A 27,826-nucleotide genomic window follows, 5' to 3' on the forward strand; every position below is an offset into this window, starting at 1 on the left:
TTGATTCAGACCAGGAAACCCTTGTGTGTGAAGTTCACATGTTGGCCATGTGGCTTTTCTCTGTGTGCTTTAGTTTCCTCCCACCTTTCAGACTGTGAATGCCCTGCAATGGACTGGTGAGACGTACCAGAAATAAACAGCTTTCTGGTAATGTGTGCCTGCACAGAAAGTTAATTTACAGTATGAGTAATAAAATAATAATCAACATATTATAAACATTACTCAGTCACGGGTTAAAAAATGTAGCAGACTTTGGTTGTATTCTTCTATCAAAACCAGAAGAGATAGCTAATCTTATTTACTTTACAACTTGCAAACTGAAATGGCTGGGGTCATGCTTACATAATCAGGATTGATGATTACATTCCAATCAGTTCTAAATAACTGTGTGGTTTTGATCTCTTGTTCAAATGTCATTTGCCATATACTGTACTATTTCCGATTATCTTTTACGAGGGGCATTGTTGTGATGAACCTCTTTTTCCTCACCTAATGCCATATCATGGAATAATGGGAATTAAAACATTTTTAAAGAGCAGTTTATTGGAAAGTCTATTAGATAATAAAGGTTTTGTCCATCTAAGATTCTGAAGCTCTGACTCTTTTGTCAATTTGTTATATAAATCCTACTTTACAGAATACCCAAAAATAGTGTCTCCCATCTGCAAATTATAGTAGCTCACTGTGAAATTCAGAAGGTATTGCATGGCCCAGCTCCAGGTCTTGAAGACCTGTAGCATATGGCATAGTTCAGATCTTAATCTGAGATCTGCTGATTTGAGTTTTGTTAGTCTCCAGAAGGGCTGCTTCCACACAATGTTAGAGACAGCCTTGAGCTGTGCAGCACTACATAAGTGCTCATTCATTCAAGACCTTGTGAATGTCATTTTTTCCTCCCTTTTCACCATGGCTTTAAGAGAATAATTTGAGTTTATAATTTGTTTCACTAGGATAAATGTTGTTTTTACTTTTGACTTCCCTTGTGTATTATGAATGCCATTTTACAACAGCTTGAGATTCTTGAAAAAAAGCTTTTTAAATGAAATTAAAATGGTATCATACTCAAATGTGGGTGTGCTTCATGCACATCTTACTTGCTTTTTCCACACTGTCATTTATTCCCAGCTTCCCTCAGACACAGCAGAAATATTACAGAGAACATGACCCCTTTGAGTGTCCTGAAAGTACTGTATCTCCACAAAAAAACCCTCCCACACATCTTCAGGAGCTTTAGAAACTGCAGACTCCTAGCAGCTCTGGCATGGCTAGTTGAGAAGGAAATTTGAGTTTTTGTTGTTCAAAAAATAACAAGCAAACATTTGTATAAAATCTTTATTTTTTGTTGTTTAATTACACTTGACGTGTTACAGTTTGGCTCCCTGTATGTGCCCATCTTTAAACTTACAATCCATTTACACTATAATACATTGGTACAAGCAGGGGGTGGGGGGAGAGGGTAACATGTCATCATGAGGAAGATTCAACACTTAAAACTCGGCATTCCTGATCAAAGCCACCATTAATACTCGGGGCAGCCACTGCTTCTCACAGTGAAAGCCACTTCAGCACACCCCACCCTAAAGCTAAAATCAGGAGTGCAGACATTCATACAGGACAAAACAATGCAGTCCTCTGGTCTTCTCTGCTACCACTACCATGTCAGCTTCAGGGTCCCAGAACTGTCCCTGCATATTGCTCCCTAGCATGTTCTCACAGCATGATTGCCTGCACATTCACGAACACAGTCTTTATAAATCAAGGAAATGTTACTTATAGCCGGCAGCAGCAGAGTTTTTTTGGCTTTGATATCCAAAGCTGTTGGTGGCCGCAGGGTAGCAACTAGTTGCTGCATAAAAAAAGCTGACAGTGTGCTATTGCTTGCAGATGCACCCCTACCAACCCTCCCCCATAGCCAGGAGTCTCAGCCAGCACCAAGAACAGTTTATTATCCAACACAAAGGAGGTACAAATTCTCATAAGTTTTCTTAATTGCACCAGAAAAGTTCTTTATAAGAAAAGCTTTATGAGAATATTAAATGACACATATAACCATTGCCACAAATATTTATGTACACTGATTTCTAGAAAAAAAAATGCACCCAGAAAAGTGAGGATATGTTGTACCAGAGGTTTCACGTTGAGACAACTTTTCAAAGGTTTTTGCCAAACAAAGCTAATGTTACATTTTTTTTTCTCCCTGGCCAATATATGGGACACATGTCCCTGTACACAAAATACAAATACTAGCCTGCTTGCTGCGACATCAAGAACCGATTGAACATTACGGGAAAACCAAGTTCTACAAAATACAGAGCTTGCGTTAACACTCCAGTGCAGAGTTAATCACACATGTAACTATGCGCTGAAGAAAACCAAAAATGGGATACTCATCCTTGCTTGGCTATGGTGTACCTGGTTTGTTATTCACAAAATATTTTGTAAGGCGTAATTCCTCTCGTCTCTTGGTAGTCTGAAGCACTGAAGAACAGATTCACTTCAGCACGCCCACAAAACCGTCACCACTACTGGCAAAACTAGTCAACCAAATGTTTAATTGCAGTGTACTTAAAATGCTAATTCAACCAGTATGCATTTACACATTGTAACAGATATCAGCACTAATGTATTAGGATGTAAAAAAAAACACATTAATTCACAACTCATTTCATTGTCTACTCTCTTGCCTTAACGTAGTTCAGAAATCTGGGAGACTACAGTCCCCTCTCAGGGAAAAGTGAATGACAAAGGGCTCTGTAAGGAACATGTCCAGTTCCTTAACAGTAAAAACACAACACTAGCTGATGGAGTGTGCTGCCGTTCTGTAAATATCACTTTAAAAGGTGTTCTTGCTGAACCATTATCATTATAGGCATACATCTACTGAAAAACTATCCTCCTTATTTGAAGGGAAAAAAAAGGAGGCATGCAGCCCTCAAATTATACAGATGCGTATAGAGTGACCTCCTAAAATTAATTTTTTGACTACACTGTTTCATGCAATTTGAAGCAGCCCCATGCAAATCTGTCCTTATACAACCTGCAACACTCGCACAACAGGGTTAAAACTCAGACTCCTAAAACTGACACCAAATATATCTTTTACACTTATGCATATCTGACACTGATAGAGGCCACAGTTTGGATGAGGCTAATCTGGTGCATAAGTGTTCTTTTCACAGATGAGTAAGAATGACTTGGAAAGTGTTACCCCATGATAAAACAATAACACAAAAGGGAATAATGATTAGAAAAAAAAAGAGATTGTTTAATACTCTACTTTTGAGAACAATTGCCAAATGTTTTTAAGTAAAATCAGTATAGAAACAGAAATGACAACTTTAAGTATGTGGTCCTATACAATCAAGGGACAAAAGCCTTTTGCTCACGTATTACACTGGGCTCAATCTGTTTATCCTCCCCCACACATTTGTAAAAGAAATGGTTGAGACCAGAATTCTTATGCAAACATTCGACACTTCAACACATATTACAAATACAGTTCAACCACAGTGCTCTGTTTAAACCTGGCTGTGGGTAAGAATCAATAACCTACCCTAGTTTATAGCAGCAGAACCTGAAGTTAAGAAAAATAAATCTGAGTTTAAAGCAATTACACCAGAATAGCTTTTTGTAGTGAAAAAAAGACTATGAAATGTTCATCTCATAACTCCCAAATGCTTCTTCCCATAGTTTCCCCATAGCATCGTTAACCTCTTAAAACTGCATTTTGCCTCACCACTGTACTCGGCTGGACATTCCTCATCGAGTTTAAAATGACATCCTGATAGTTAACATCACATACTGTTTGGATGTGTGATATAACAGAGCCGGGTATAAAACCAACCATTTCACGCGAGCCTGTGACAAACTATCGGATCGAGTCAGGATCAAAAAGGACTAAAATTACTGCAACCAATTCCAAAAATTACCTAGGGCCTCTCATGATCCTGGAAAACTCGTCAGGAGCAACATTCGTCAAAATATGTCATCACATACCTTAAGTGAAATCGATATTAAATGCAAACTGAGGTCAAGGAAAGCTTTCCTCTGAGGGGGGTCACACATTTGTGCGTTTTTAAACACAGAACTGTTATAAAAACATCACAAAAAGTGAAAACTGACCAGAGTTTGATTAGATAAAGAATTACCCTTTAAAAAATAAGGGTGATTATCCTGCTTTCAATGGCCAGTGTAAGCAACCAGTAAGAAATTCTAACTTGTAATTCGTGTTCATTCCAGAAGACATTTTTGGCGAGTCGAACAATTTTCAAAGAATGCTTTAGTCAGATGACAAAGGGGTTTAAACAGATAAGGCAGAAATGCAGACTGACTGCAGAGGAGCTTGAATATGAAACTGTAAACTATTAATAATACTGAGAGAAACCAAGTCTGGTGACATGCATTGCAACATCAGTCCTGAGCAATGGAGTTATGGCACATCTGCACACTGATGTTGATGCACTTAAGACATAAACCCCTGTGGTCCTGAGTAGATAACAGGGGCCTGGGTCTGGTCTGTCCAATTAATGAAAACCATCAGGACTACCGTGTTGTATAGAAGAACAACCAGAAATCACCCTGCTTGATCAAATTACCATCCACGTGGTCGCTGTAAAAGCTATAAGAGGATAAGACTAAGTGAAGACTTAGATCCATGGCATCTATTGTCCATGGTGCAAACAGAACCTCCGCTCTATCTGCAGAACAGCTGGGTTCATAACCTCACAACCAAATCACCAGAGACCAGCACAGATCTCTGAACACCTGGTCCTGGACAGCGACCGGCCTCTGGTTCCATCCCTATTTTCTGAGTGATTTCATTTGACCAATTTCCTGCCAAATCGTTCCTCTCCAGGACCAGAGTTGCAGACCCTGTTGCCCCTTTGCCCTGAGTAATTTAGTACATCTCCCCCCACCCAACCACTATTTGGCTGTCCATCTTGATTCCCGTTTTGGAGTTTTATCATAATATAATAGCTGGAATAAGCCACTATGCCTCACCCTGGAGGGGTCAGGACTTTTACTGTCGGCAGGGTACTGTTAATGGGACACCTGGAGACAGAGAGGTGCCTTCGAAAGCTGCAACTGCAAGGCATGACTACTTAATGTGACGAGTGAAGCTCTCCTTTCCCCTGCTCTCTAGGAAGCGGGTCCCAGCAGATGAGTCTGCCACACCAAAAAGGCCACAGCACAATTTTACATGGACTAGATTCCACTTTGTTTTACCTGGCTCAGCTGTGATGTAGACAGCCAGAGCAAACACTTGATTCACAATGGTCTTTAACAATCAGACAATACTGCTCTGAATGGGCAGACTGAAGCTAGTGTCATTGTCTACACCTAGGAAAAGGAGAAGCTGTCACATTCCACTCAACTGTAAGGCTGCATAAAAGGGCACTGGGCTGGCCTTCAGATCTTCAATGAAGGATGGGCAGTTATCTTCACAGGTTAAACTGACTCCTCCTTTGTCTCCAAAAAAAAACAAACAAGACTGAACTCTGACTTTGGATGTTCCTCTTTTGTCCGAACGTGAACAAAATTCATTAAGAAGCAACCTGGAAGGCGAAGCTTTGCACACTCCAGGGCGAGACCACACTAGCAGACTGCAGGCAAAGCCAAGAGCATGTGACAAGAGGCTGACAGGGACAGACGCAGATGCTGTTGACCACAAACCTTCAGAAGAAAGGGTAGCGACAAATTACCCGAAAACAAGTTTAACGCCCAACCCAAATTTCAAGCTTAGGCTAAAAAAAAAAAGCTTTTTCTCAGCAACCAGCAACAGAGGACAGTGAAAGTGTATAGCATATTAGTGTTGGTGCATTTAGTCTACACTGTTCACAAAAAGTAAAAAAAAAATATATAGCAGGCTGGGCCATAGACTGGGCCATAAGCAGCCAGGCTCCACTGCTACCCAGCTCACCCAACATTCCTCCCAACTAATCCATTGTTGTAACCACAAAGAAAAGGCAAAAACCAAAAATAAATCAGAAGCAAGTCACTTTGTCTTTGACCTAGAGCTGTCCAAGTACTAGGGTTTTTTCATTTAAAAAATAAAAATTAAAGGCCTTTTACTGTTTTCTTTTTTCACTAAATACAGTGTGGCTGACTGGCGGTTATGTACAAAGCTATCCCTCCACCCTCCTCTCCTCTCCCTCGCTCTCTCAGAGAGAGATGCTGTGAGGTCAGTGTGGCCGGCTGCTGGACTCCGAGGCCTGTCTCTTCCGAGGCGTGCTGTACCCATTCAGACAGCCGTTATGTCTCTTTGTCAGTCCGCCATTCAGAATGTCCTGGATGTGCTGCACAATGAGGTTTATGGCCACTGGAAAGAGAAGAAGAAGAAACCTTTCATTATTGCGCTGTGATATCACTATGCATCACTGTACCCTGCCACCCCACCATGGGCATGATCAACTGCTAAAACAAAACTTGCATTTGAGCTCAAGCAGTTCCAAGAAGGAAGATAAATTCTGTTAAAGGTATTCCCAGATGGCTACATACAGTAGGATGAGAATGATGACTGTAACCAACATAGCCAAGAAGGCCTCCATTTTGGTACATTTGTGGTCTACCTACCTTCACAGCTCTGATCAACAGCAATTAAGCCTATAAAACCTACCTAAAACAACTGTTGGAAGTGAAATGAGCTGTTGTAGTTTTGTGATGCAACATGGAATCGGTTTTGTTTTCTACAGAAATTATTCAAGCACAAAAATCTTTGGAGACTGCCACGTACTGAAGCACTAAATATATTGAACACAAATACAAAACAGAGGGCCAGAATGAAGCTGGTCAAGTTTTCACTGACATTTTGCCTCAGGAGAATTATCCTTTTCAAGGAGAAAGCAAATCTTTTCTCAGAACACAGTTTATACTTGGCCTTCGCCAAGTTATCAGAATTCAGGCCAAACAAAAAACATCTGCCATAGATTGTAAAACACAAAACTCAATTTTATCTTCCATCAGCTGAGACATCCACAAACCAGAGAACAAAAGTGGAAACCACATGGAAGAACACAGGTGGCACTTTACGCAAAGGATTGTGGGAGTTATGGACAAGCTATGGAGTTATGTTGTTAAAGGCAAGAGGCCAGGATTTTAAAAAGGCTGGACAAGATCATCAATTTGATTAGATATCACAAAGGCCAAAATGGGTTAAATGACTCATCTTTTTTAAAAAAACTTTCTTATCCTTCCAGAACAACTGCTCACTAAACAAACAGTCAAATATACAAATAAACTGAATATGCCTTAAAAGTCAGTGACCACATAACAGACCCAACTTAACATTTACACATTCCAGTCTCAATTATTTTGTCTAATACTAGCAGACAGTCGTAGCTGTAAATACTGTCTAGGCATGCTGACATTGTTTCCCTTATGACTAAAAGGGAGTTTGGCCCCACTGTCGTAGTTTCTTTGAGATTTTTAACCACATCGAGTGTCCGCAATGCCACAGCTTTCATGGAGTTTAGGGAACGGAGAATAACAGGTCCTTACCAAGGTTATCTGCCCCGCGTGGGATAATCACATCTGCATACTTCTTTGTCTGGAATTAAAGAAAAATTGACAAGAAGGGATTTGAAATAGATAATCTTTCACTCCATCATTGAGACCACAAAGAAAAGAAAAACAAAGCACATTTAGCAAAACAATGTTTTTCCTTTCAATCTGAAACTATTCTATCACCCTGAAAAACAAGTTTGGATAGGATTCTCTGCAATTAATCTTCAATCACAAACTCCACCTATATATTCACAAAGAAAATTACCCCAATTTTACCATTAAAACAAACAGACTTTTCAACAATAAAGTCAGACTGAACAGCTGGCAGTTGATGTCCCTTCTTTGTTACAGAGAGCCTTGAATAAGTAAAAGTGCTTGTTCAAGGTCAATTTTCTTCAAAAATGCTTCAAATTCCTATGTATTCAAAGTACACACTATTCGTAGATAATGGGACACCCTGGAAAAGCAAACAATGTGCTTCAAATTTCAGAGTTTCAGAAATAGTTTAATAAAACATGGTTAATCAAAATGAATTATTCCATATAAAAGCATCTGACTGCTGCATTGTGCAGCAAACAGGTCCAGTGGGGAGAGCACTCTCAGCTGTGGAACACAGTATAGGATACAGCTCATGAGAATACAAAGCTAATACTAACGGCAGCCACACAGTGGCAAAAAAAAGTGTAGAATTTCAGGTGGAACACAGTAAGCATTTGGAGGTCTCTGGCTGTGGTCAGGGATCCTAACTCCTGTACATAATAATAATAATAATAATAATAATAATAATAATATGTTGCTTTATTAGCCCTATACAATTTCTTTCATTAGGAATTCATCTTTTCGCATAACCTGGCTTGCTCTCCATGAGACAGACACACAGACAGGGAGAGAAGCTTGGGGTCAGAGCGCAGGGTCAGCCATTGTACAGCGCCCCTGGAGCAGTTGGGGTTAAGGGCCCAACGGAGTAGGATTCCTCTGCCGGCAACCTTCCAGTCACAAGCACTGATCCTTAGCCACAGAGCCACCACTCCGCCCTATCATTGGGACTGATCTATAACTTGACGGGGCATATATTGGTCTGATCTGTATTTCAGATACGTAGCTTTGTCAGCATTCTTAGGCTGCAAAGGAACAGGCAAAGGTTTATTCCATGCTGAAATAAAAAGAGAAGAGTAACAGTTTCAGATGAAACATTGTCTGTTTGTTTTTCTTTTTCACATGGAATAAATCTTGACCTATAATTTTGCCCCATGTCTGCCAACAGTAGTATAAGTAGATGAATCAAAAGAGATATCAATATCCTGAATGATGCTGGGGTACATCTATGAAAGAAAATGCAAAACAAAAAAGCATGGCAAAACGCATAAGGCCTGGAGCGTTATCTAGAATGAAAGTCTAAAACATCATCAATTAAAATTGAAATAGTATTTTAAATAAGTAATCCTCACAGTGAAAACTATGTACAACTTGACAAAGGCTTCACAGGAAACCATATTAGAATATTTAACTTCCAAAGGATAAAAAAAAGGGGTTGACTGAATTTAAGTATTTTTTCACCACTGTTACTTTCACTGACAGCTTTTCAGAAGAAGGTCAGAGACTAATTCCAGAGGCACTCATCTCTTTCAAAATCAAACTCGCAGTGCGGAAGGTGAGGACATCACAGGCAACAAAGAACCCAGCGCCACAGCAACCCGATGTCACCAGGCCTCAATCTCTACATTGCCTGTCGCTCACTCTCCTCCCCCCCGAGAGACCCGGAGTCTGGCTCAGGCACAGCTCTGACAGGAAGACCGGAAGAGAGGCCAGGCCGAGGGGGCAGTACTCACTGGCAGGCAGAACTCCTCGAAAGCTGGCTTGACGAAGGTGATGTACTGGGTGAGCACCTGTTCCAGGTCGCGCCCTCGTTCGCTGATGTCCCGCAACACTGCGAGAAAGGACCGGAGAGAGAGTCAGACAAGGAGTGCGAGTGTGTATGGGACGTCTTTGGCAAAACAGCAGCCAAAAATAAAGTAGCAATTAATTTACCATACTCTAGCCTTCCTGCATATTAACACAGAGGTTCCCAATCCTAGTTTTGGAGGGCATGTTGGTCTACAGGTTTTCAGTTCATTCAGTTCACAAGGTATGCTTAACTGCAAAGGTTTGTCACTTTCTGTTCTTTTTGGAAACTGGTGTTCTAAAAAGACCAAAACCACCTCTCCAGGCCTCCTTACCCTACTACCTATTTTCCCCAAGAACCCAAAACTGTGGAGACCATTAAACACAAGGTAACAGCAGATCACATCATTTCTAAAGAAACTCCCCAACCATGTTTTACGCGATCTGACGCAGTGCTGCAGCCCCCTGCAATGACTTTAGGGGTTTCCACTCATGAATTACTGCTCAATATTCAATAATGCTTGATTTTTCTGCAATAAAATGATGTTCTTATACCGTCAGAGCGCTTGGAGAAGAAGGTATAGTTGTCAAGCTTTTTCAAAGCATGGCAAGCTAAAACAATCATAAAAAAGAGAAAGGTTCTAAGATTAAATACTGCATTGCCATCTCTAGCAATAGAGAACCAGATACCCCAGGTATTCACGATTTAATACCTTCCGTTTTGTATTTAAAATCCTTGTGTGCTGATAAAGTGCTGTGGGTATCATTCACAGGACATCAACAGTTTGCATAAAAAAACCCACAAATATTAAGAACCTGCAAAAGAAAACCAGGGATTACAGCGAGTCTCTACACCCCTACACTGACAGTCAGCCCTGCCCACTAGGCGGCGCTGTGGCAGTGAGCCCACCTCTCCGTGACAGCCGTGTGTCTGCATCGGTGTCCACAAACAGTTTCATCTGGAACAGGTCCCTGATCTCCTGGGAGTAGAACATCAGGATCCCCTCGAACAGAACAACGTCAGCCGGGTACACCGTCACACTCTCCTCTTTCCTGCAGTTCCACAGTGCCCGGGGGAAAGAGCAATGATAGTCAGAATGCTTCCTCTCCCCTCCTATGGTGCACACTCCTCCTAGGAATCCTTTAACAGCTTCCTGAGCAACCCCCTTTCTCCGCCAACTATGAGCCAAGCAATACGTTACTGCAAACGGCTTATATACTCCTTCCTCCTCAAGCGTGGGTTTATGTACCCCCAGTGTCAGTCCCTCAAGCCCATCCTGAGTTCTCAAAGCTTCTAGAACAGTGCTTCTCAAAGTATGGTACGCGTACCACAGGTGGTACACCATATGACCCTGAAAATTTGTTGTGTGCACTGAAAATTGGGATGGGTTTTCATATTTTCTATTTTGATAAAATTAGCTTGTGTCGAATATGCAGCCTACGTACTACGATACAACGTGTGCTAATACTTAAGTGGACACAAGAGCTACTATGTAATTCTATACCGTTGTATAGGAATGCGTCCAACGAACGGAAGTGACCAATTGTATTTAAAAAAAGTTTAAAAAGTTAAAAAATCTCCAGCAAATAGGGTGGTAGGAGAATGTGGATGGTTTTGGAACACTGGCAATCTTGTGAACACAGGAAAGCGTGATAGATAACAGAAAAATATTTAAGGACTGTTCTAGGTTAATTTGAAAAAAATACATCGAGCGTCTCTGTGTTTTGCTCTCATGTGCATGAAATAAAAACTTTTTAACTTCTGAGACGGAATTCTGAAACGGGAGAAAATGCAAGCTTGCGGATTGCTAAAGCAGGTAAACCCCAAACTGAAGAACTTTTACTGTTGGCAAAAGAGCTGACATGTTTTATGTGTGGAGAAAAAGCTGGTAAACATCTCGACCTGCTGCCCCCTTCGAAAAACACAGTCACTCGTAGAATTATTGATATGGCAGATGATGTCAAAAGTACGCTGACAGAGCGAGTTAAGATGAGCAGATGCTTTTCAATGCGATTAGATGAGTCTATAGATTCCTTTGATTTGGCCAATTTGCTCGTTTATGTTAGAGTTTGAGGGTATGTCCCAGGAGGACTTTCTGTTTTGTAAGCCGCTACCAACAGGAACTATAGGAGAGCACGAATTTCAGCTTCTGAATGAATGTATCAAAGTGAAACATTCTTAGAGGCCAGACGTTTCTCAGTGCGTCACCAAAACACAATTTACATTTTATGCACATCAATCACCTTACTCCCCCACTTCATCCCAGCTTCCTGAAGGTTAATCCGCTCAGTAACTGTAAAAGTACATGCTTTTGTTAATTTTTATAAAATTCCTTCATTTTATATGTGAACATATTTATATATGAAATCTATATATGAAAGGATATCCTTAATTTTCCTGTGTAGTATTGGATTTATTTTCTATCCTGCTATTTCATTATTTAACATTTAAATAGATTTACACGATGTATTAGGTATGCATAGATAGAGCATGGTAAAATGCAGTTTTTTTCCCTGCATACTTGTTTATTGTTATCCATGGATAGTTCAGGAATGTAGCCCTTAAGAATAGGAAGGACTGGGTGTACTAATTAAAAGGCAATTTTCTAACATATACCCCAGTCCTAAATGGTGACCTCAGCTCGTCTTGACACTGACAGCAGGCGGGATTCGGATTCCAGTAGTGGAAAAGATACAGCGCTCGCTGGTGCCCACCTGGAATGGGTAACAAAGTCGTACACGGGGATCTGCACCGTTTTCCCTTCCATGATTTCCCAAAGGGTCTTCAAGATCAGCTCGTTGTCGAAAGCGTCTGGACAAAAAGAAGAAGAGTTAGAGAGCAGCCAAGATGAGCCCCAGCAGGTGGAAGGGAGTGGATGGCCTTGCCAGTGCTGTTCCATTACCATTGTGTTTGTGGCTTCTGGGATTCCAAGGCACAAACACAAAGGAAAGTACAATACGGCATAGTAGAAATATTATTCATTTCTGGCACTTCTCCATCTCTAAATGCACACTCACCGTCTTGTAATGGGTTTAGTGTGTTGAATATTTGCAATATTAGATGCACAAAGGGTTATGGGAGTGTAGAACAAGATACCCAGCCATCTTGCTCAAGAAGCAATGCTTCTGTGAAATGTGCTTCTTTCAAGAAGAATGGCTGGCTGAGGTGCATCAATAAAACTACCCACTACCACCAAACAGGCTCTATGGACCAAAAGGCCACCTTTTGCTTGTAACCTTTCTCGCATTCCTAAATTTTACAGATTTTCATATTGTTTTCAACCAGCAAAAATACTTTAGAACATCAGGAGGCTCAATTAACAAAGACACTATACAAGAATGAACAGAGAAAACCCTACCACTAGGGAGGATACCGAATAACTGAATGGGGAAGAAAATCCCCCCTTGGTTTCTGCATAAATTCTGCTGCTTTAGTATATATTTTTATATTTTGTTGAAACAAATCCAACTTACAAATTATTACAGCATTCAATACATACACTGTAAAAAAACCATTATAAAACACTCAGAAAATCAATTTAGTAAACTGCATTCAGATTCAATACATAATTTGCAAATTTCATAGGATTAAAGTGCCCTATAAATTAAAAAGTAACAACCTCTTCCATGAGGCATTCAGGGGCCTTACCAAGGGCAGCTGTTTTTCAAGCTACAAACTATATAAGCACTATGCAAACAAACAACAAGTTCTTCCATTTTATTCCCCAAAATTAAGGTCAGGGTAATTAGCCTTTCTAGAGAAAGCAGCTCCACCTTAGATATTAACTATATTACGACAACTAAACAGAAAAGTAAACGTTCTTCGTTATTGTACTGCATGTTTTTTTTCCAGCTGCAGCTAGTTCCCGTTAACCCCAGATCTTCACAGCTTAACACTCACTCCTGAAAAACTTCTCCTCGTTTACAGTCCAGCTGCGGGTGGGCTCTGGCCCTGGGAATAGCACTCATAGCTGGACGCGAGTCGAAGGACCACCTGACGAGCAGCTGCTCTCCGCGACGGGAAGAATGCACTGACTGCAGGAAACTCCTTGCCATTAACTCCAGCTGAATTCCACCCGGATACTGCACCTGAATGCCATACACTGCTGCCTAAGAGACTACGCCAAAGCAACAAGGAGCAACTGCACAGGATTTTCTGCAGCGTTCTCCGAGACTCGGCGACCAGCCGGGATTAAAAGTACAGCGCACACCGACCCAAAATTGGTCTACGCACAGGATATCATGTAGGCCATTCCATTATTTTTCCATTGGATGCATCACAACAACAATACTAAGGAAACTATATTATTAGCAATTCCCTAATCAAACCAGAACTCTGAATGTTAAAATATTTAACAGGGCTTACTGTACACCTTTATGCAGAGGGACTTTTGATAAATAAATCCATTTCATAGTCATGGATATGACATTAATTTTCTATCCCTCCCTTTCACTTTTCAGGTGTCTGTACATTCAATGTTATGTTCAATACTGTAAGCGTGGGAGGACGGAGATTGAGGCTGTCGAATTTGGGAAACTGGGGGGAAAGAAATGAAATATAAAATTGGAGTCAGATAGAAATATTTGAGTATAAAAGGTCACAGTGTTACATTCTTTTAACTGCAATTTTACTACATGAACAGTGTTTTTTATTATAAATTAAAAAAAATTATAATAGTTTATAATCATTACTATAAAACTAGGACTTTTTATAAAGCCGTCGGAGTGCAATGGTCAGTCTGGCCATGACCAGAATCCATGAGGTGTTCAAAGAGTTTCCGGACATTATTCTAAAACTGCACTGGCTTACCGCCTTACAAACTCATTAAAATGATAAAAGGAACAAGGCAGTTGCACACAACTGCTCAAAGGTAGCAGAAAGTGCCAGTATTACCCTCTACATTACTGGCTGCACAGGACATAATTAATTGGGTTTTTTTTATCCAGAGATCTTTTCAAGTTGATCTCATAGACATACTTTAGTTTTAGTCACAAGCCTGGAGACATCCTAGAAAAAGTGCATTAAAAGGACAATTAGGCACTGCAAATGAAAGACAGAGGATGTTGTGTCCTTCAAGAAAATGAAGGACTGGCCTTAGGCCTTCAGGCATTTCCTTTCCATCCCAAGCTCAATGCATGGCAGTATCTTACTGTGCAACACTCAACAAAGACTGCAACCTGCCATCAGCACAAAATTTAGCAAAGTAGTTCAGAGGATAAATGTCCATTACCTAGATTATAGGAAGCGCAGAGTAGAGAACTGCACAGTGGTACAAAATAATTAAGATTGGCAAGATTAGAAGGTAATGAAAACAAACCACTATACAGTACTTTGCTGCATCCTCCAACTATACAGCTAAAGAACATTAGGAAGCACCCATCAAGCCTTCAAAGACAGGAAATGCCAACACCTATTTAAATGTCCCTGCTTCCAAGTCACTGGTCATCCCCACTGGAAAGCACAGCAGCTTCACATGGGGAAATTGTGTTCCGTTACAGACAGTTTTGCCTGCCTACCTGGGTGGTCAAAGTTGAACTGTCCCTTGAGAGCTTTGGCCTTCTGCTCAGGGGTCAGCACACGGTAGAAACTGTCCTGGCTGAGGATGGCCACCTGACGCTGGTGATGGTCAATCTCGTTCTGTCCAAGCAGCTCCATGATCTTCCCACACACTGAGGACTGGAAAGGTCCAGGAAATAAGAGGAAATATGTATGAATCTATGACAGTCTTCTGAAAAATTCCAAAAAGATCTGAACCATAAGGACAATACCAAATGTTAAGCACCACCTCTGACTTCAATCCATGGGCAAGGGTAGTGTCTTAGTTACCTATGTATCATTACTAGTCAAAGTGCTTAAATAATTTACCAGTTTCATCAACAATCATTGAAGGAAGATTATATATTATGTGTGAATGTGTTTAGAGTGAATCACAATTCTGGCCATTAACAAACAGGAAAAACTGCCAAAACCCCAAATGAATTGCTAAACACTTTGCATTTCCCTGTAGCTTCCAAAATCATCTATTAGAAACTAGCATAACTACCGAATGAAACAGTAACTTTACACTGTAGCGGTATTCTGCTCTATATCTTTATGACAGTTTTGTAAAGAGTTCAACACAAAGAAGGAAGAACTGAGTACAATACTAACTATAAAACTTAATCATACATTAAAAGCTTAAGTGAAAAGAGAGGGCTTTAAGCATGTTATGAAAATATAAGCTGCAGAGAAAAGTGTAAGGTAGGACTTAGCCCACACCCCCACTTTGCCTCTCCAATGAAGATGGCAAATCAGTGCAAGTCATCAAGAGCTGTCTCGCAACAAAAGCAGAAGCTACTGCATTTTGCAACAAGTAGTACTGGTTGCAGTCCAGACCTGCTTCCTCCACATCCTAATGAGGTTCATTACAAGTACAGAACACCCCCCCCACCCACCCCCAACTCCTAACAAAAGGAACTGATAACTCCACAAAAAACTCAACCACTTCTCAAACCCCACAAAGAAATCCTACACAGCTCTATTTCTAGCTCGTTTGTGTTGTTGACAAAGCAGCACGTAACAGTGCCAAAAAACACCCACCTCTCTCCCCCAAGTACCTGCTTGTCTCACACTGTACACTCTCTGGCTCCTGCCAAGAACAACAGTTCTAATGTTTTGCCCTGTTCTCAGGAATGCCACACCCCCGCTGCCGGCAGCACTCGGGTCACGGCCTGCGCACGCACGGCCGCCATATTGACAGTGGAACCAATGGTGGTACCAGCCGAGTGAATTTCAAAGTTTACGGAAACATCCTGCCTGCTTATTGTATGTAGAAGAAAATGCTTACTGGGCGGAAGAATGCTTACTTCACCATACAGCATGGCAATGACCCAAATCCACACCCCAGTGGAACAAAGATCACCAGAAGAAAAAAAGTGAAATGTCTAGGGCCAAGCCAATATCTAGACTTAAACTCATTAAGCATATGTTTTACACAGGGAAGAAAAAATGAGCCAGAATACTCCAGGAATTGAGGTAAGACCTCAAAGTGCCTAAAGCAAAGCTTCTCAAATAGTTATTCTGCTTGGGGAGACCTTCCTTTTTGTAATCCCATGTTTATTCTGCCCTAGATACTTTTGCAGTTGGTACTCCAGGTCTAATTATCACTTCTATTACATGTAAGGTTAAGGAAACAGGACATATTGGTCTATAATGACTTGGTTCGGTTATAGTCAGCCTTTTTCTGGAAGGTTCTTCGTTAGCAATTTTGCTGACAAAGGTTATAATTGCTGTCTTCAAAGACTGTTGCAACAGTTTTGTTGAACTACTGTATGAATAAGTACAAAAAACTTATCCACTTAACACTTCATTAATACTACTGAGTGAAGAGCTTCATCTCCGTTCTGCCAAGGGAATGCTTTCAATTGTTTCCACAGAAAACACTTAAGTGAAATAATGAATGTATCAGCTATTACACAACACAAGAAGCCAAATCATACCATGAACACTGTTGAGCTAACACGGGAAAACTGAGCCTTCTCGCACCGAAAATAACCACAAGGCTAAGAAGCCCAGGAGAAATACCAGCTACAATGACTACAAGGGCTTGTAGCAGCTGTTTAAAATGTACCATTAGGGAACATAGGCCACAGCCTATTCACTCAAAGAGGATAATAAACCAAAACTAATACTAGCTGATCAAGACTGCTCACACAAATGTGTCTGACTGCTAGTTGAATGTTTCTTTATTGCAAATTAATAAAGCATTTCCCACTATAACTTTTCCTTTCTTCTAAAAATACATTGCCAAATGGTACAGATAATCAGAATTAGAAAATACACCCTTTACAAATCCATGAAAATATACAAAAAAGGGCAGCTCCAACTAGAGACCATAGCCACTTGCCAGAAATCATGTTGCTCTTTTACACATTTAAAAAAAACATGCGCAGAATAGGCCAAGTTTTTTTTTTTTAAGTGTTCCAGGACAAAAAGACTTGTCTTGTGTTGTAAACAGCATTACTGCATCGTGCGGGTCAGTGACATGAGGTAACAGCCAAGGCAAAATAATTCCAGGCTACCTAGCATGAGCTCATATGAGCACAGTCAGGAAAGCAAACTTTTGTGTGGCTCAGGACCATGAGAGGAATCCTTGTAAGTAGACATTCCTGACTGTAGATTTGTCATATGCAAAGCAGTTCTAGTTCAGGGGCTAAGAAGGAACAGCTGATGTCATCTGAAGACTTGCAGTCCAGCAACAAGAGACAGCTAAGGAGCCACATTTCCAGGACAACAGGATCAATACCATGCACTATTATTAGAAACTCGCACCTCTGCATGCCATCTGATAATTACACAGATACCCTGACTCCTCGGAGCTGAGGGAATGAGAAGATACATGTACTCCACTGTGACTGTTGTCACATCTACTCTAGTCTCGGGATATCAAGGAATAAAAGTACTGCAAAACATGGAGGCAGTAGCAAAAGAGTAAATCAAGGAGCAGCATTTTGCCCTTACAAAGCCATGCATATCCATTTCTGTGACACCTACTGTATGTAAAACACTGAGCTTTTGTTTTGCAGATGTTTTGTTTTATCATTTCCTTACAGTTATAAAGCACTTGTCTGGACACTACTCTTGGAAGTGCTTTACAGGTAATGAGGACTCCCCTCCACCACCACCAATGCGCAGCCCCACCTCGATGATGCGACAGCAGCCATAGTAGACCAGTATACCCACTACACACCAGCTATCAGTGGGGAGGAGAACAGAGTGATAAAGCCAATTCATAGATGGGGATTATCAGGAGGCCATGAGTGAGGCCAAGGGGAAGTTGGGCCAGTTAACACCCCAATGTTTCAAGAATTGCCTTGGAACTTTTAATGACCACAGTCTGGACCTCAGTTTTACATTTTATCTGCACTGGGGCATTAGGAACCAGGCTGACCACAGGGTGAGTGCTACCTACTTTGTAAAGAGATGCAGCAAGAGAAAGGGGTCACACTCCATTGTGATCAAAGAAACACTAAAATTATCAATGAGGAATATTGGTGGTGGTGAGGTGTGAGGCTTAATCTTCTCTACAAGTTTGAACTTTTCACCACTAGTTTAAAACACAAAAGGTAGATAGCTTCAGACATGTGAGAATGTAAATCAAACTTAATGACCCCACTGTTTTACACCAGACTATCTCTAATTCAGCACGGAACTGCTGTTCCAGAGTATTTCTTAAAAGCAGTTCGAATTCTGGGTGTTGAAAAGCCTTTTTTGTTGTTCTAATGCAAGTACAGTGAGAAGGGAGAATCTTTTCTTGATCCAGGCATGTGGTATTCTGGGTACTCCTCAATCTCCACTGCATTATTCAGACAAAGGCTCTTCAAGTAGGTGAAGTGCACCTTCTTTGGCACACTGTTTGTGGTTTCCAGCACTATGTAAACACTTGCACTGTATTAACACCTGAAATTTAATTCTTACAGAATAATACCTGCTACATTTCTGTACATGACTGTTTGTCATGCATGCAGTACTTATCCAGCTCTTAACAATTCAATGACCTTGCAATCTTCAATCCCTTTCTCCAGATAGCGCTGCAAGTCTCCAGCACACAAACAGAGGCATCAGTGACTTGGGTGGTGGGGGATTGGGTATATGAATCGGTCAGTCCCCCCACACATTTTATGGTATTATTCAAAACCAGTATTCTTCAACATGCAGGTGTTGGATTTGCGGACTTTCCCTGCAATTCAAAGTGTCAGCTGTAAATCCAAGCTGGAGGAGATAGTGTAATCATCACAAGATGCTCATGAAAGTGAACTGCCATGTAAAATTAGAAATAAGTGAATATAAAATGAATTATTGAAACCAGAGTAAAAATCATTCAGTTAACAGTGTTCCAATTACAGATGCTTTTATACTTTTTTCAGGGAAGTAACCCCCTGCACTTGGTTTCGCAAAGATGGGTGAATCTTGTGGTATTAAATTCAAATAGCCACAATACAGGATGTGACGATGGAGAAAGCACAACACTCCTACTGTTAAATAGCTTTCATTGTTGTTGAATTTTATAACGTTTTTCAGGTTGACATTTAAGTGCAACTGTGAGAAGTGCTATCCCAAGATGCTGTGTTTGCCATGTGTCCACCTAAAAACATTATAACCTGTTTTAAAGGTTAAAAAGCTGGATCCAAAATCGAAGGAGACAGCCCTAACGGTCAAGCTATCATGCTGCGCTGGAAGAGGTAAAATGTCGTTCTGTTGCCAAAAAGAAAAACTGAATACTTCCAACACAAAAGCTGAAAACTGTGGTCTGTCAGAAACAATGCTCTTCAACTCCGTCAGAGAAAACCACCACAACAGAGCTGCAGGTGGCTCTGGTTTAGAAGACAGGAAATGGTCTCCCTCTCTGCCTGCACGTGCGGCTATCGCCACCGATCTGTTGCACCTTTGAGCTCATGCCTGCATCAGCGCTGTGTGCGACAGCTGGCTCTGCAGTATCGCCAACCAGCCTCTCCAACGGTGCCAGACCAGGCCCTCTCATAAGCTAGCGTAGGCTGACAAAACGCTTGACCTCGTGCCAGTGCTGACTCAACATTCCACAGCTCCGGTCTGAGGCTCTTTTGTGTCCCGCAAAAAGAGAAAACTGCAGCCGGAATGATTGTCTCCCTCTTCCACTGTCTGCCCCCACTTGCGCTGGCTGGGTCAGTGCCACGCTCAGCAGAGCTGCAGTGTCCGGTGCCCAGCCCCACCACGTCCACTGCAGAAACAGCTCCTCCCACACACCGCCCCACCCATACAGAGTCTGGGAGGCAGCAGCAATTAGCATCATGTGTATAACACTTTGAACAGACGCATACGCAAGCTATGTTAACGCATCAGCTGGGAACCGATTTTAAGCCTAATTCATTTGTTTAACAAGCTTATCTGGTGCCTGCATTGAAAGATAACTCGACTCAAAAAAACAAACGATGACTGCACAAAACTGTGTCAAAAATCATAACCTGCCACTTTTTAAAGAACACATACATATTAAAGACGCATTTCTAAAATAAACACCTTCATTTTAGGCAGGGTGTTTCACGCTACCATTTAAAAACAAAAGCTTCTAGAAACTCTTGTGAGGCAACACAATGGCTCAGACATATTTGTGCCTAGAACAGTAACTGTATTGTGATGACTGTACAATTTAACATTATAAATTTGTCAGAACGTCACTCCTGTCATGGGTACCTTACACAAGACCATTCAATGCCTTTGGAGAATAAATAAGACACACAAACAAAAGACTGCACATTTTCCCCCACTGAATTTGGAAGGACGATCTAGCTATTGTTACACCAGTACAATAACTGCTGGAGACAGCTGGCATTGGGATGTTATGGCTTTTTGTTTCAAGCACCTGGGCTTTAAAAATACAGGGACAGAGGTGAAAAAGAGAAAGAAGAATTCCAACTCCTTTGTGAAGGACAAAAAGAAAACATGGGTCATTGCATTTAAACAAAAAAAAACTAAAAAAAAAAGTCCACATCCAAAAAGTGCATTACTAAATCTTGGAGAATTAGTCCAAATGTACAAAATGATTGTACACAGCACTCTGCAGCCTATAAGAACAAAGGATGACAAACTGCAGGCTTCAGTGAAACTGGTTCCGACATGGAAAGCACAATACCTAAACTTTTTCCCTTTTGTTTTTTTTTTAAAAGACCACAGTCTTGTCCATTACATGGCACAGCTTAACATCTGAATTTTCCTCTCAGACTTCCCTGTTTATTTACTGCATATCCTGTTTTAAGCGTTACGCAATGCTCATCTTCTGCCGTTATGCAATTTGACATGCTCATCAGCCCCTCCTGAAAAAAAAGCTCCTGGAACATCCAGAGGCAGGAAAGCAAGTCATGAATATCGGTACTGCACTTACTTCGATCCACAACTACAGTCAGGAGCAGGACATCATTGACAGACATTTGGGAATTCTTTTCAGAGGCTTAAAAAAAATCAGTGAATGAGGCAGGCCAATGTGTGCAAAAACAAAACCAGTGAAAACATCTATGGAAACTCGAAGCAGAATACCCTAAATAACATCAACATACCTGCAGCTGAAAGCAAAAATGTATTTGTTAGGTTAGTTTTTAGATTGAGCCATGGCAGTGCACCTTTAATAATAAAAAGGTTGAAAATCCATCCTTTTTTGATATTAAAATGATGCCTTTAAGACACAGAATCAGTATTTATAGTGCAGAGAAAAAGCAGCCGGTTTGCAACATTTCCTAGTCAATCACTAGATTACTAGAAGCCAGGCCACAATAACAGGGAACAAAAGGCAAAAGGTTAACACCCCAAACCCAGGGGTAAATCAGCTACTTTGTTTGGAAGGTCAGGAACAGCTTCATTACAAACCAGGCGAGGGACACGGATTCCGCTCGCAGACTTCAGAAAGTCGATCTGTTCTTTAGAATAGCAAGTTTTGTTCTTCTCTCAATTAATGGAGACAAACAAGGCTCTGAGTGAAGCTGATATAGCAGAATTCCAAACAAAACCAATGCAACAGGGGATAACCTTCTAAAAGGGTAGACTCAGGGATAAAAGCACATCGGGAGTGGAAGGAGTGCAAAATAGGCAGTGATACAGATCTGTTTTCAGAGAAGACAAACAGCTCAACTATGCAAGAAAAAAGGAGGCACTAACCTGCCAATATAATTGAATGGCAGCCACGGATATCTAAATACAGTGGGCACTTGGCCTCTCTCCTTAAACATAACTCCTCTTCTGGGACACATTTACAGGGCCTACTCAACACATTTAAGCCTCCAATGCATTTCTATTCCTTTTCTGCATCATATTTTGCTCCGTATTTCTTTAAAAAAACTTGAAGAATGTGAGCCTCACTTCAGGTCCATTTAGATAAAGCCTCCTCTCTGTACATGTGCAGACACCAGCTGTGTGAGAACTCCAGGCAGAGCCTGGTTAACTGGGTCACAGAGACAGAAGGGGGAGCTGGAGGGAGAGGCACAGGGAGATCACTCAGGGTCAGACAGCCAGCCTACAGATTAAAACTACCAGCAAAGTGGCACCAAAGCTTCCTAACGGAATAGAACTCCTCAATTTTCCCTCGTTTTCAATCTGATTTTTTAAATTGTTAAGTCCTGTGATGTTCTTTGCAACCCTTAACAACACAGAGCTCTACACAACAGTTATAGTTAGGAAGCTAGGAACCCTTTAAGTTATAACTAATTTATTCTTTGCTTCAATCAGATGGTCACTTCCATTTTCAACTTACAATTCTTCGGTTTCTATAGGTTTTATCACCACCTCACCTCCCAAAACTTTTTCTCCCATATTACCAACTTACAATCTCAGAAGTTTAAATACAGATTTCAGTCTTTATTTTACCAGACAAAATTTCAGTGTTAAAATTTTTGACCTAAAAGCAAATTACTGAACAACACAGTGCAGCCAAGTTCTCTGTTTTACTGATCACTGAAAGCACACTATGTAGTCAAAGCATTAAGTCCTGAAGGTCACTCTCGAACGGCAGACAAATAACATTGAAATACACACCCTTCCTGAGCACCAGAGAGAAAAAAGTGTACAGGGTGTTTCGATATCTTGAAATGCCCAAAGAAAACTTCACCTGCACATTCTAAGCACAAAGCCTGCTAGTCTTTCTTCATAACTGGAAAGTCTTGACAGCTGAGTGAAGCAATATCAGTTCTACCTACTTGGTCCAATTACTGCAGCACATGTTCTGTGGACAAGAAAATAATTGAAATTCCCAGGTGCTGGAACAATACCAAACAAATTCTACTAAAAAGTATAATTCACTTAATTTTAGGATTCCTCATGGCAGTGGTGACAACCACATTTTGAAAGGAGACTGCAGTTGCTGTGAATTACAGGTAGGCAAAAAATAACACATCATGAGGGACACTGACTTCACATTCAAGTTCTGAATCACTGTCTGAACTTAGTCTCGTCTCTCCTTAGGGCTTGGTTTAACTTATTCTAAGGGTGAAAATAATGGATAAGACGGATTCCGGTGTTTTCACAGTGGAAATAAAGTCAGCCTAACTGCAGTGTGAATTTCCCTTCTGACACTGCCCCAGGAACCTTCCTCAATCACTTCCCTTTGGGGAAGAGGGGGTTGACCTACTATAGCAACACTTCAGGTCCTGTAGTGTTCTCCCTCACACCTCAGAGCAGCATGAAGCAATGGGTGGAAAATAAACCCGTGTCTCAGCAGAACAAAGCCCGATCAGACAGAAATAGGACCAGCGAAGTAAGAACAACAACCCCATCACTGACACAGCACCCTAAAGATGCCTTTATCCAAAATCTCTCACCCCTGTGCTTGTGACTGATGGCAACATGGAACTCCCCTCCCTCCCCAACCATGAGGCACCCCACAAAGAAGAGGAAATGGAACAAAAGAATCCCCATCATCACTGAACTGGCCAAGGTGTAAAACCCCCTTTAATGCGAGTTTTCTACATTCTACTTCCTATCAACTCACCACAGTCTATCCAAGTCCCTCCACCACCCTGTGTGCAGCAGAACCTTTTATAAATAAAGTTTCTCTCCCCATTTTCTCATTTATAATTGACATAATTAAGACTTTTACACAGCTTTGGCACTGCTGACTATTGAGAAGCAAAAACACAGCCATAACTAGAACCAAAGACCAAACTGAAACTTTGGTCCACCATCTGCCTTAAATGACCCTGCTTTTGTCTGCCAGAGAGTTCTTGCCTGTACCAAACACAAGCCCCCCTGCTGAAGATTTAAGTCGGTGAGGGCCAAGTTCTTTGGGGGTTTAAGATAATATAAATGAGCATAATATTACAAACTTACAAGTCGCATGAAGGAGCAGTAGTAAGAATCACTGTCTTGCAGCGCTGGGGCCCTGGGTTAAATTACAGTCCTGCGGGGCTCCGTGTGGAGTTTGTACGTTCTCCCATGTTCACATGGGTTTCCTCCCACAGTCCCAAAACTTACCGGTAGGTTAATTGGCTTCTGGGATAATTGGCCCTGGTGTGAGTGTGTGCGTTTGCATCTGTGTGTGCACCCTGCCTTGCACTTGTTGCTTGCCAAAATAGATTTTGGACCCCCCCTTGACCCTGAATTTGAAGAAGTGGTTAGAAAACAGATGGGTGGATAACAAATGTACATTTGTACAAATGTGCATTGTGGTGTTTTTTTCCCCAAACAATCTATACAAACTGTACTTTTATTTATCTGCAACGGGACAGGGGAGTTATTTAAGCCAAGATATACAGTACAGTGCAGTCCGTAAGTATTCGGACAGCTAATGTTAACGTGTCCAATTACTTTTGGTCCCCTAAAATGTGAGGGCTGTGTATAAAAAGAGCTGTGATTCCTATTTGGTTCACCCAATATAGACATAAATACCCTCAAACTAAAGCGGAGATTCCGCACTTTAACCTCATTGTCATTGTTCCACTTCAAATCCAATGTGCTGGAGTACAGAGCCAAAACAACAAAACTTCTGTCACTGCACTGTATAAGGTGAGCCTTAGGCTGTGTAGTACTACTAGTACAGTAACTCAATCATCCAACTATTTTCAATAGCCATTTGATCATTAGGGAGCCCTGGTGAACTGGAATGGTTTCAGAAGGTAGGGTACAGGGTGCACCCTGAGTGACATGCCAGCTCACTGCAAGGCATGTACAAATTCATTTGCTCACACATGTATAAGGGAGACAATTTCAAGACCCCAGTAAGACTAGACAGTAGGTCTTGGGACTGGAGTGCCCAGATGAATTCCAGAGCAGCCACTGGGAGCACATGCAAGCTCAACACAGAAGCAGCCTCTATCCAGAATTCAGCCCAGCAGTTACCACCACAACCCATTGGCACACACTCAGCAGAAAGGAAACACTCATTCACGGACTTCATCCACCACTAAAGAGCAGCACCAATCAAGGTGCCGTATGGCAGCCATTATGTGCCAGAAGTCCTGCTATACAGCAAACCAGGCTGACAACAGAGAAATTGCTTCACCAATCAAATGAAGGGGGAACTTAAGGTTCAGGCCCACTGTGGAATTTAGCCAGGATACCAATGTTAATAACTATATGCTTTCAAACAACCCCATGAGATCTTTAATGACCACACGGGCAGCTTAACATCACAGCTGAAGGTCCCATCTCACCACACTGGGGTATTAAACAGGAAAAGAGGGAAGAGCTCTACCTACTGGTCCATTAACATCACATACAGCAGAAATTAAGTTTTCCTTGAGTGGACATAACCATATCCCTATGTAGGAAACCAATTCCTCCATTTACCTTACATTCTCTGCTTTAAAAAAGTTTGAACCATGAATGAATCTATGGCTCAAACATGGTCAAAATGTCAGGTTTGGACTGCCCAAGTTAAACAAAAGGAATCATTGGGATTACATTTCTCTCATTTCAGTCCCAGTTTGACTAATTTTCGCCGCACTAACACCGCTTGTGGACAGGAAATTTTCAATGGTATTGAACGTTTCATGTAAATTAAGCTTTAACTGGTCACTGAAATTTGCCGCCTTATGCCACTCGATACAATTAACGTATTTGCCATGACCTTGAAAACAATTCAAATAAATGAGAGAAAACTGTTGAGAACTCTTGATGCATGAAATCTCGATTATTATTTTTTTTTTGGGGGGGTAAAGATAAAATTAAGGACAGTAACAAAGCTGTTTAATGTATAAAATCACACTGGCGAATATAAAATATCAAACTCAACCCCATCCACCACATCGCACCTAATTAACCCAAATGTTTTTTTTTCTGGACCTGAGGTTAAAAAGATGGAAATCTCAGCGCAAAGATTTCAGTATCCAGTTTTTATTATAACTACACAGCAAAAGAGAAAAATACGTTTCAGCACTAGACGCAGATTCACGTACCAGATCCCATTAACACTTTCAAATCCTGAACCACGTCCGTTAGCTTCCTCTCAACTCTTCTCACACAACACAAATACAGGTTACAACCTATAACCCACTTGAACTCAAGAGGTAAAGCAACTACTGGCGGCCGGACACATCGGGTAACTTGGTCGTGGTGATCATCAGTCTGAGTGCTGACCTCATTATGGGCAGCTGGTACTGTGCGACCCATACGACACGCTAGACGAGTGCACTGCGTCTCGGCTTCGCTACATTTAATACAAAACAGCTACACAGCATAATCATAGTAACAGAGACGGATCTTTTGTTTCCTTCAGATATCGGGCCTAGCAATCTTTCATACGTCACGTCACAGACGGATTTTACTGACCAAAACATCAATTGTTCCGTTTCCCGCTAACCTCCCCCACACAAGCATGTGTTATTCTTCCCTACCTATATGTACAAAACAGTTTTTAAAATGTTACCCAAATGATATGGCAGATTCTCTTAAATAGGATACTGGTTCCCAACAGTGGGGCAAATTTTACAAAGCAAAATGACGAGCCGTTCAATTTATAACAGTACAAAGAAACAAAAGATAGCGATATTGACATGGTTTTATTTTCACATCCGTATGGGCAGTCTTGGCACTGGAGTTGGTTTGATGTAATCTTAAAGATTTCCTTCAAGGGCAAGGACAAAAAAACGTGCTTGTATTCTGGTTCTGGTTCAAAATATTTTTGCCTTATCATTCATCAGAGGCTAAACGAATTCTTGTATACCTTAAATTTAGCTAACCAAGAGGTAAGGAAAGGATTGTTAAACAAACAAAAAAATTGCCAATCGAATTAGTCCTGGTAAGCTACGCAAATAACTCCTGAAAATGGCAGCGTTTAGTGAATATAATAAATTATAATATTTATAATAATTGTATATTACAATACATAAGCAGTAAAATTTTATTTACTTGCTTTTAAATGAAAATGATTTGCATTTTGAACATAAAAGTCAACTTTAGCTATTAAAAATAGACAACGTTATTCAGCGTAGCTGCAGGTTCAGATACCCTCAACAATCCATTTGGAGAGAAAAGACACTGATGACTAGAGAAGTCTACTTCACATGAACCACGCGGTCGCAGTTCTCGCAACGTGACCAGCCTGGCTCGTGTAGCAGCAACAGACAATTTTAAAAAATGCTTCCTAAAAAACACACAAACATCAAATGCCAACCTTGCCGCTGGCAGTGCCCCCGGCGACGCCGATGAGAAAAGGCTGCCGGTTTACTTGCTCGTTTTCGCCTTGGTCCTCCAACTGTCTCTCACTGTCGCCAGCCATGCTTGCACTGAAGCGAGCTGAGCTACTCAGAGGCGTTTAGCTCAGCCCAACGCTCCTCCTCTCCCGAGTCACCTTCTTTCGCCCAATAATTCAACGCCTGTGTGCGATACTGGATATGATCTCAGACTATCTTCCCAAAATGAAAATCACACGGCGTCTGTGTCGAAGTCTGGATGTGCTCCAAGTCCACTTCCTACACAGACGTGCGTATAAGCGCATCTATGCGG

At 41.2% G+C, this 27,826-nt stretch overlaps 1 protein-coding gene across 2 annotated transcripts; it reads right to left on the reverse strand.

The window, feature by feature from the left end:
• Nucleotides 1-1,316: 1,316 nt before the first annotated feature.
• Nucleotides 1,317-27,816, reverse strand: uck2a (uridine-cytidine kinase 2a). 2 transcript variants are annotated; one of them, XM_015355566.2, is made up of 7 exons: nt 27,495-27,816; nt 14,902-15,061; nt 12,100-12,196; nt 10,295-10,437; nt 9,333-9,430; nt 7,498-7,546; nt 1,317-6,319 (listed from the first exon to the last, which is right to left on the reverse strand). In XM_015355566.2, exons 1-7 carry the CDS (start codon nt 27,597-27,599, stop codon nt 6,183-6,185), a joined length of 789 nt encoding a protein of 262 aa, XP_015211052.1. In that variant the 5' UTR covers nt 27,600-27,816; the 3' UTR covers nt 1,317-6,182. The 2 variants fall into 2 exon arrangements, with proteins under 2 accessions (XP_015211052.1, XP_015211053.1); XM_015355567.2 differs by lacking the exon at nt 27,495-27,816 and adding an exon at nt 26,278-26,560.
• Between the last annotated feature and the right edge of the window lie 10 nt (nt 27,817-27,826).

The sequence above is a fragment of the Lepisosteus oculatus genome, chromosome 9 (assembly GCF_040954835.1).
Source record: "Lepisosteus oculatus isolate fLepOcu1 chromosome 9, fLepOcu1.hap2, whole genome shotgun sequence".
Lineage (NCBI taxonomy): Eukaryota > Metazoa > Chordata > Actinopteri > Semionotiformes > Lepisosteidae > Lepisosteus > Lepisosteus oculatus.

Coding starts and splice junctions, on each gene's coding strand:
- uck2a (XM_015355566.2), bottom strand. CDS start 27,599: ATGGCTGGCGACAGTGAGAGACAGTTGGAGGACCAAGGCGAAAACGAG. Junction 9,431..10,294: donor CACACGGCTGTCACGGAGAG/GTGGGCTCACTG, acceptor CCTTTCTCGCAG/TGTTGCGGGACATCAGCGAA. Junction 6,320..7,497: donor ACGCGGGGCAGATAACCTTG/GTAAGGACCTGT, acceptor TTCTCTTTCCAG/TGGCCATAAACCTCATTGTG.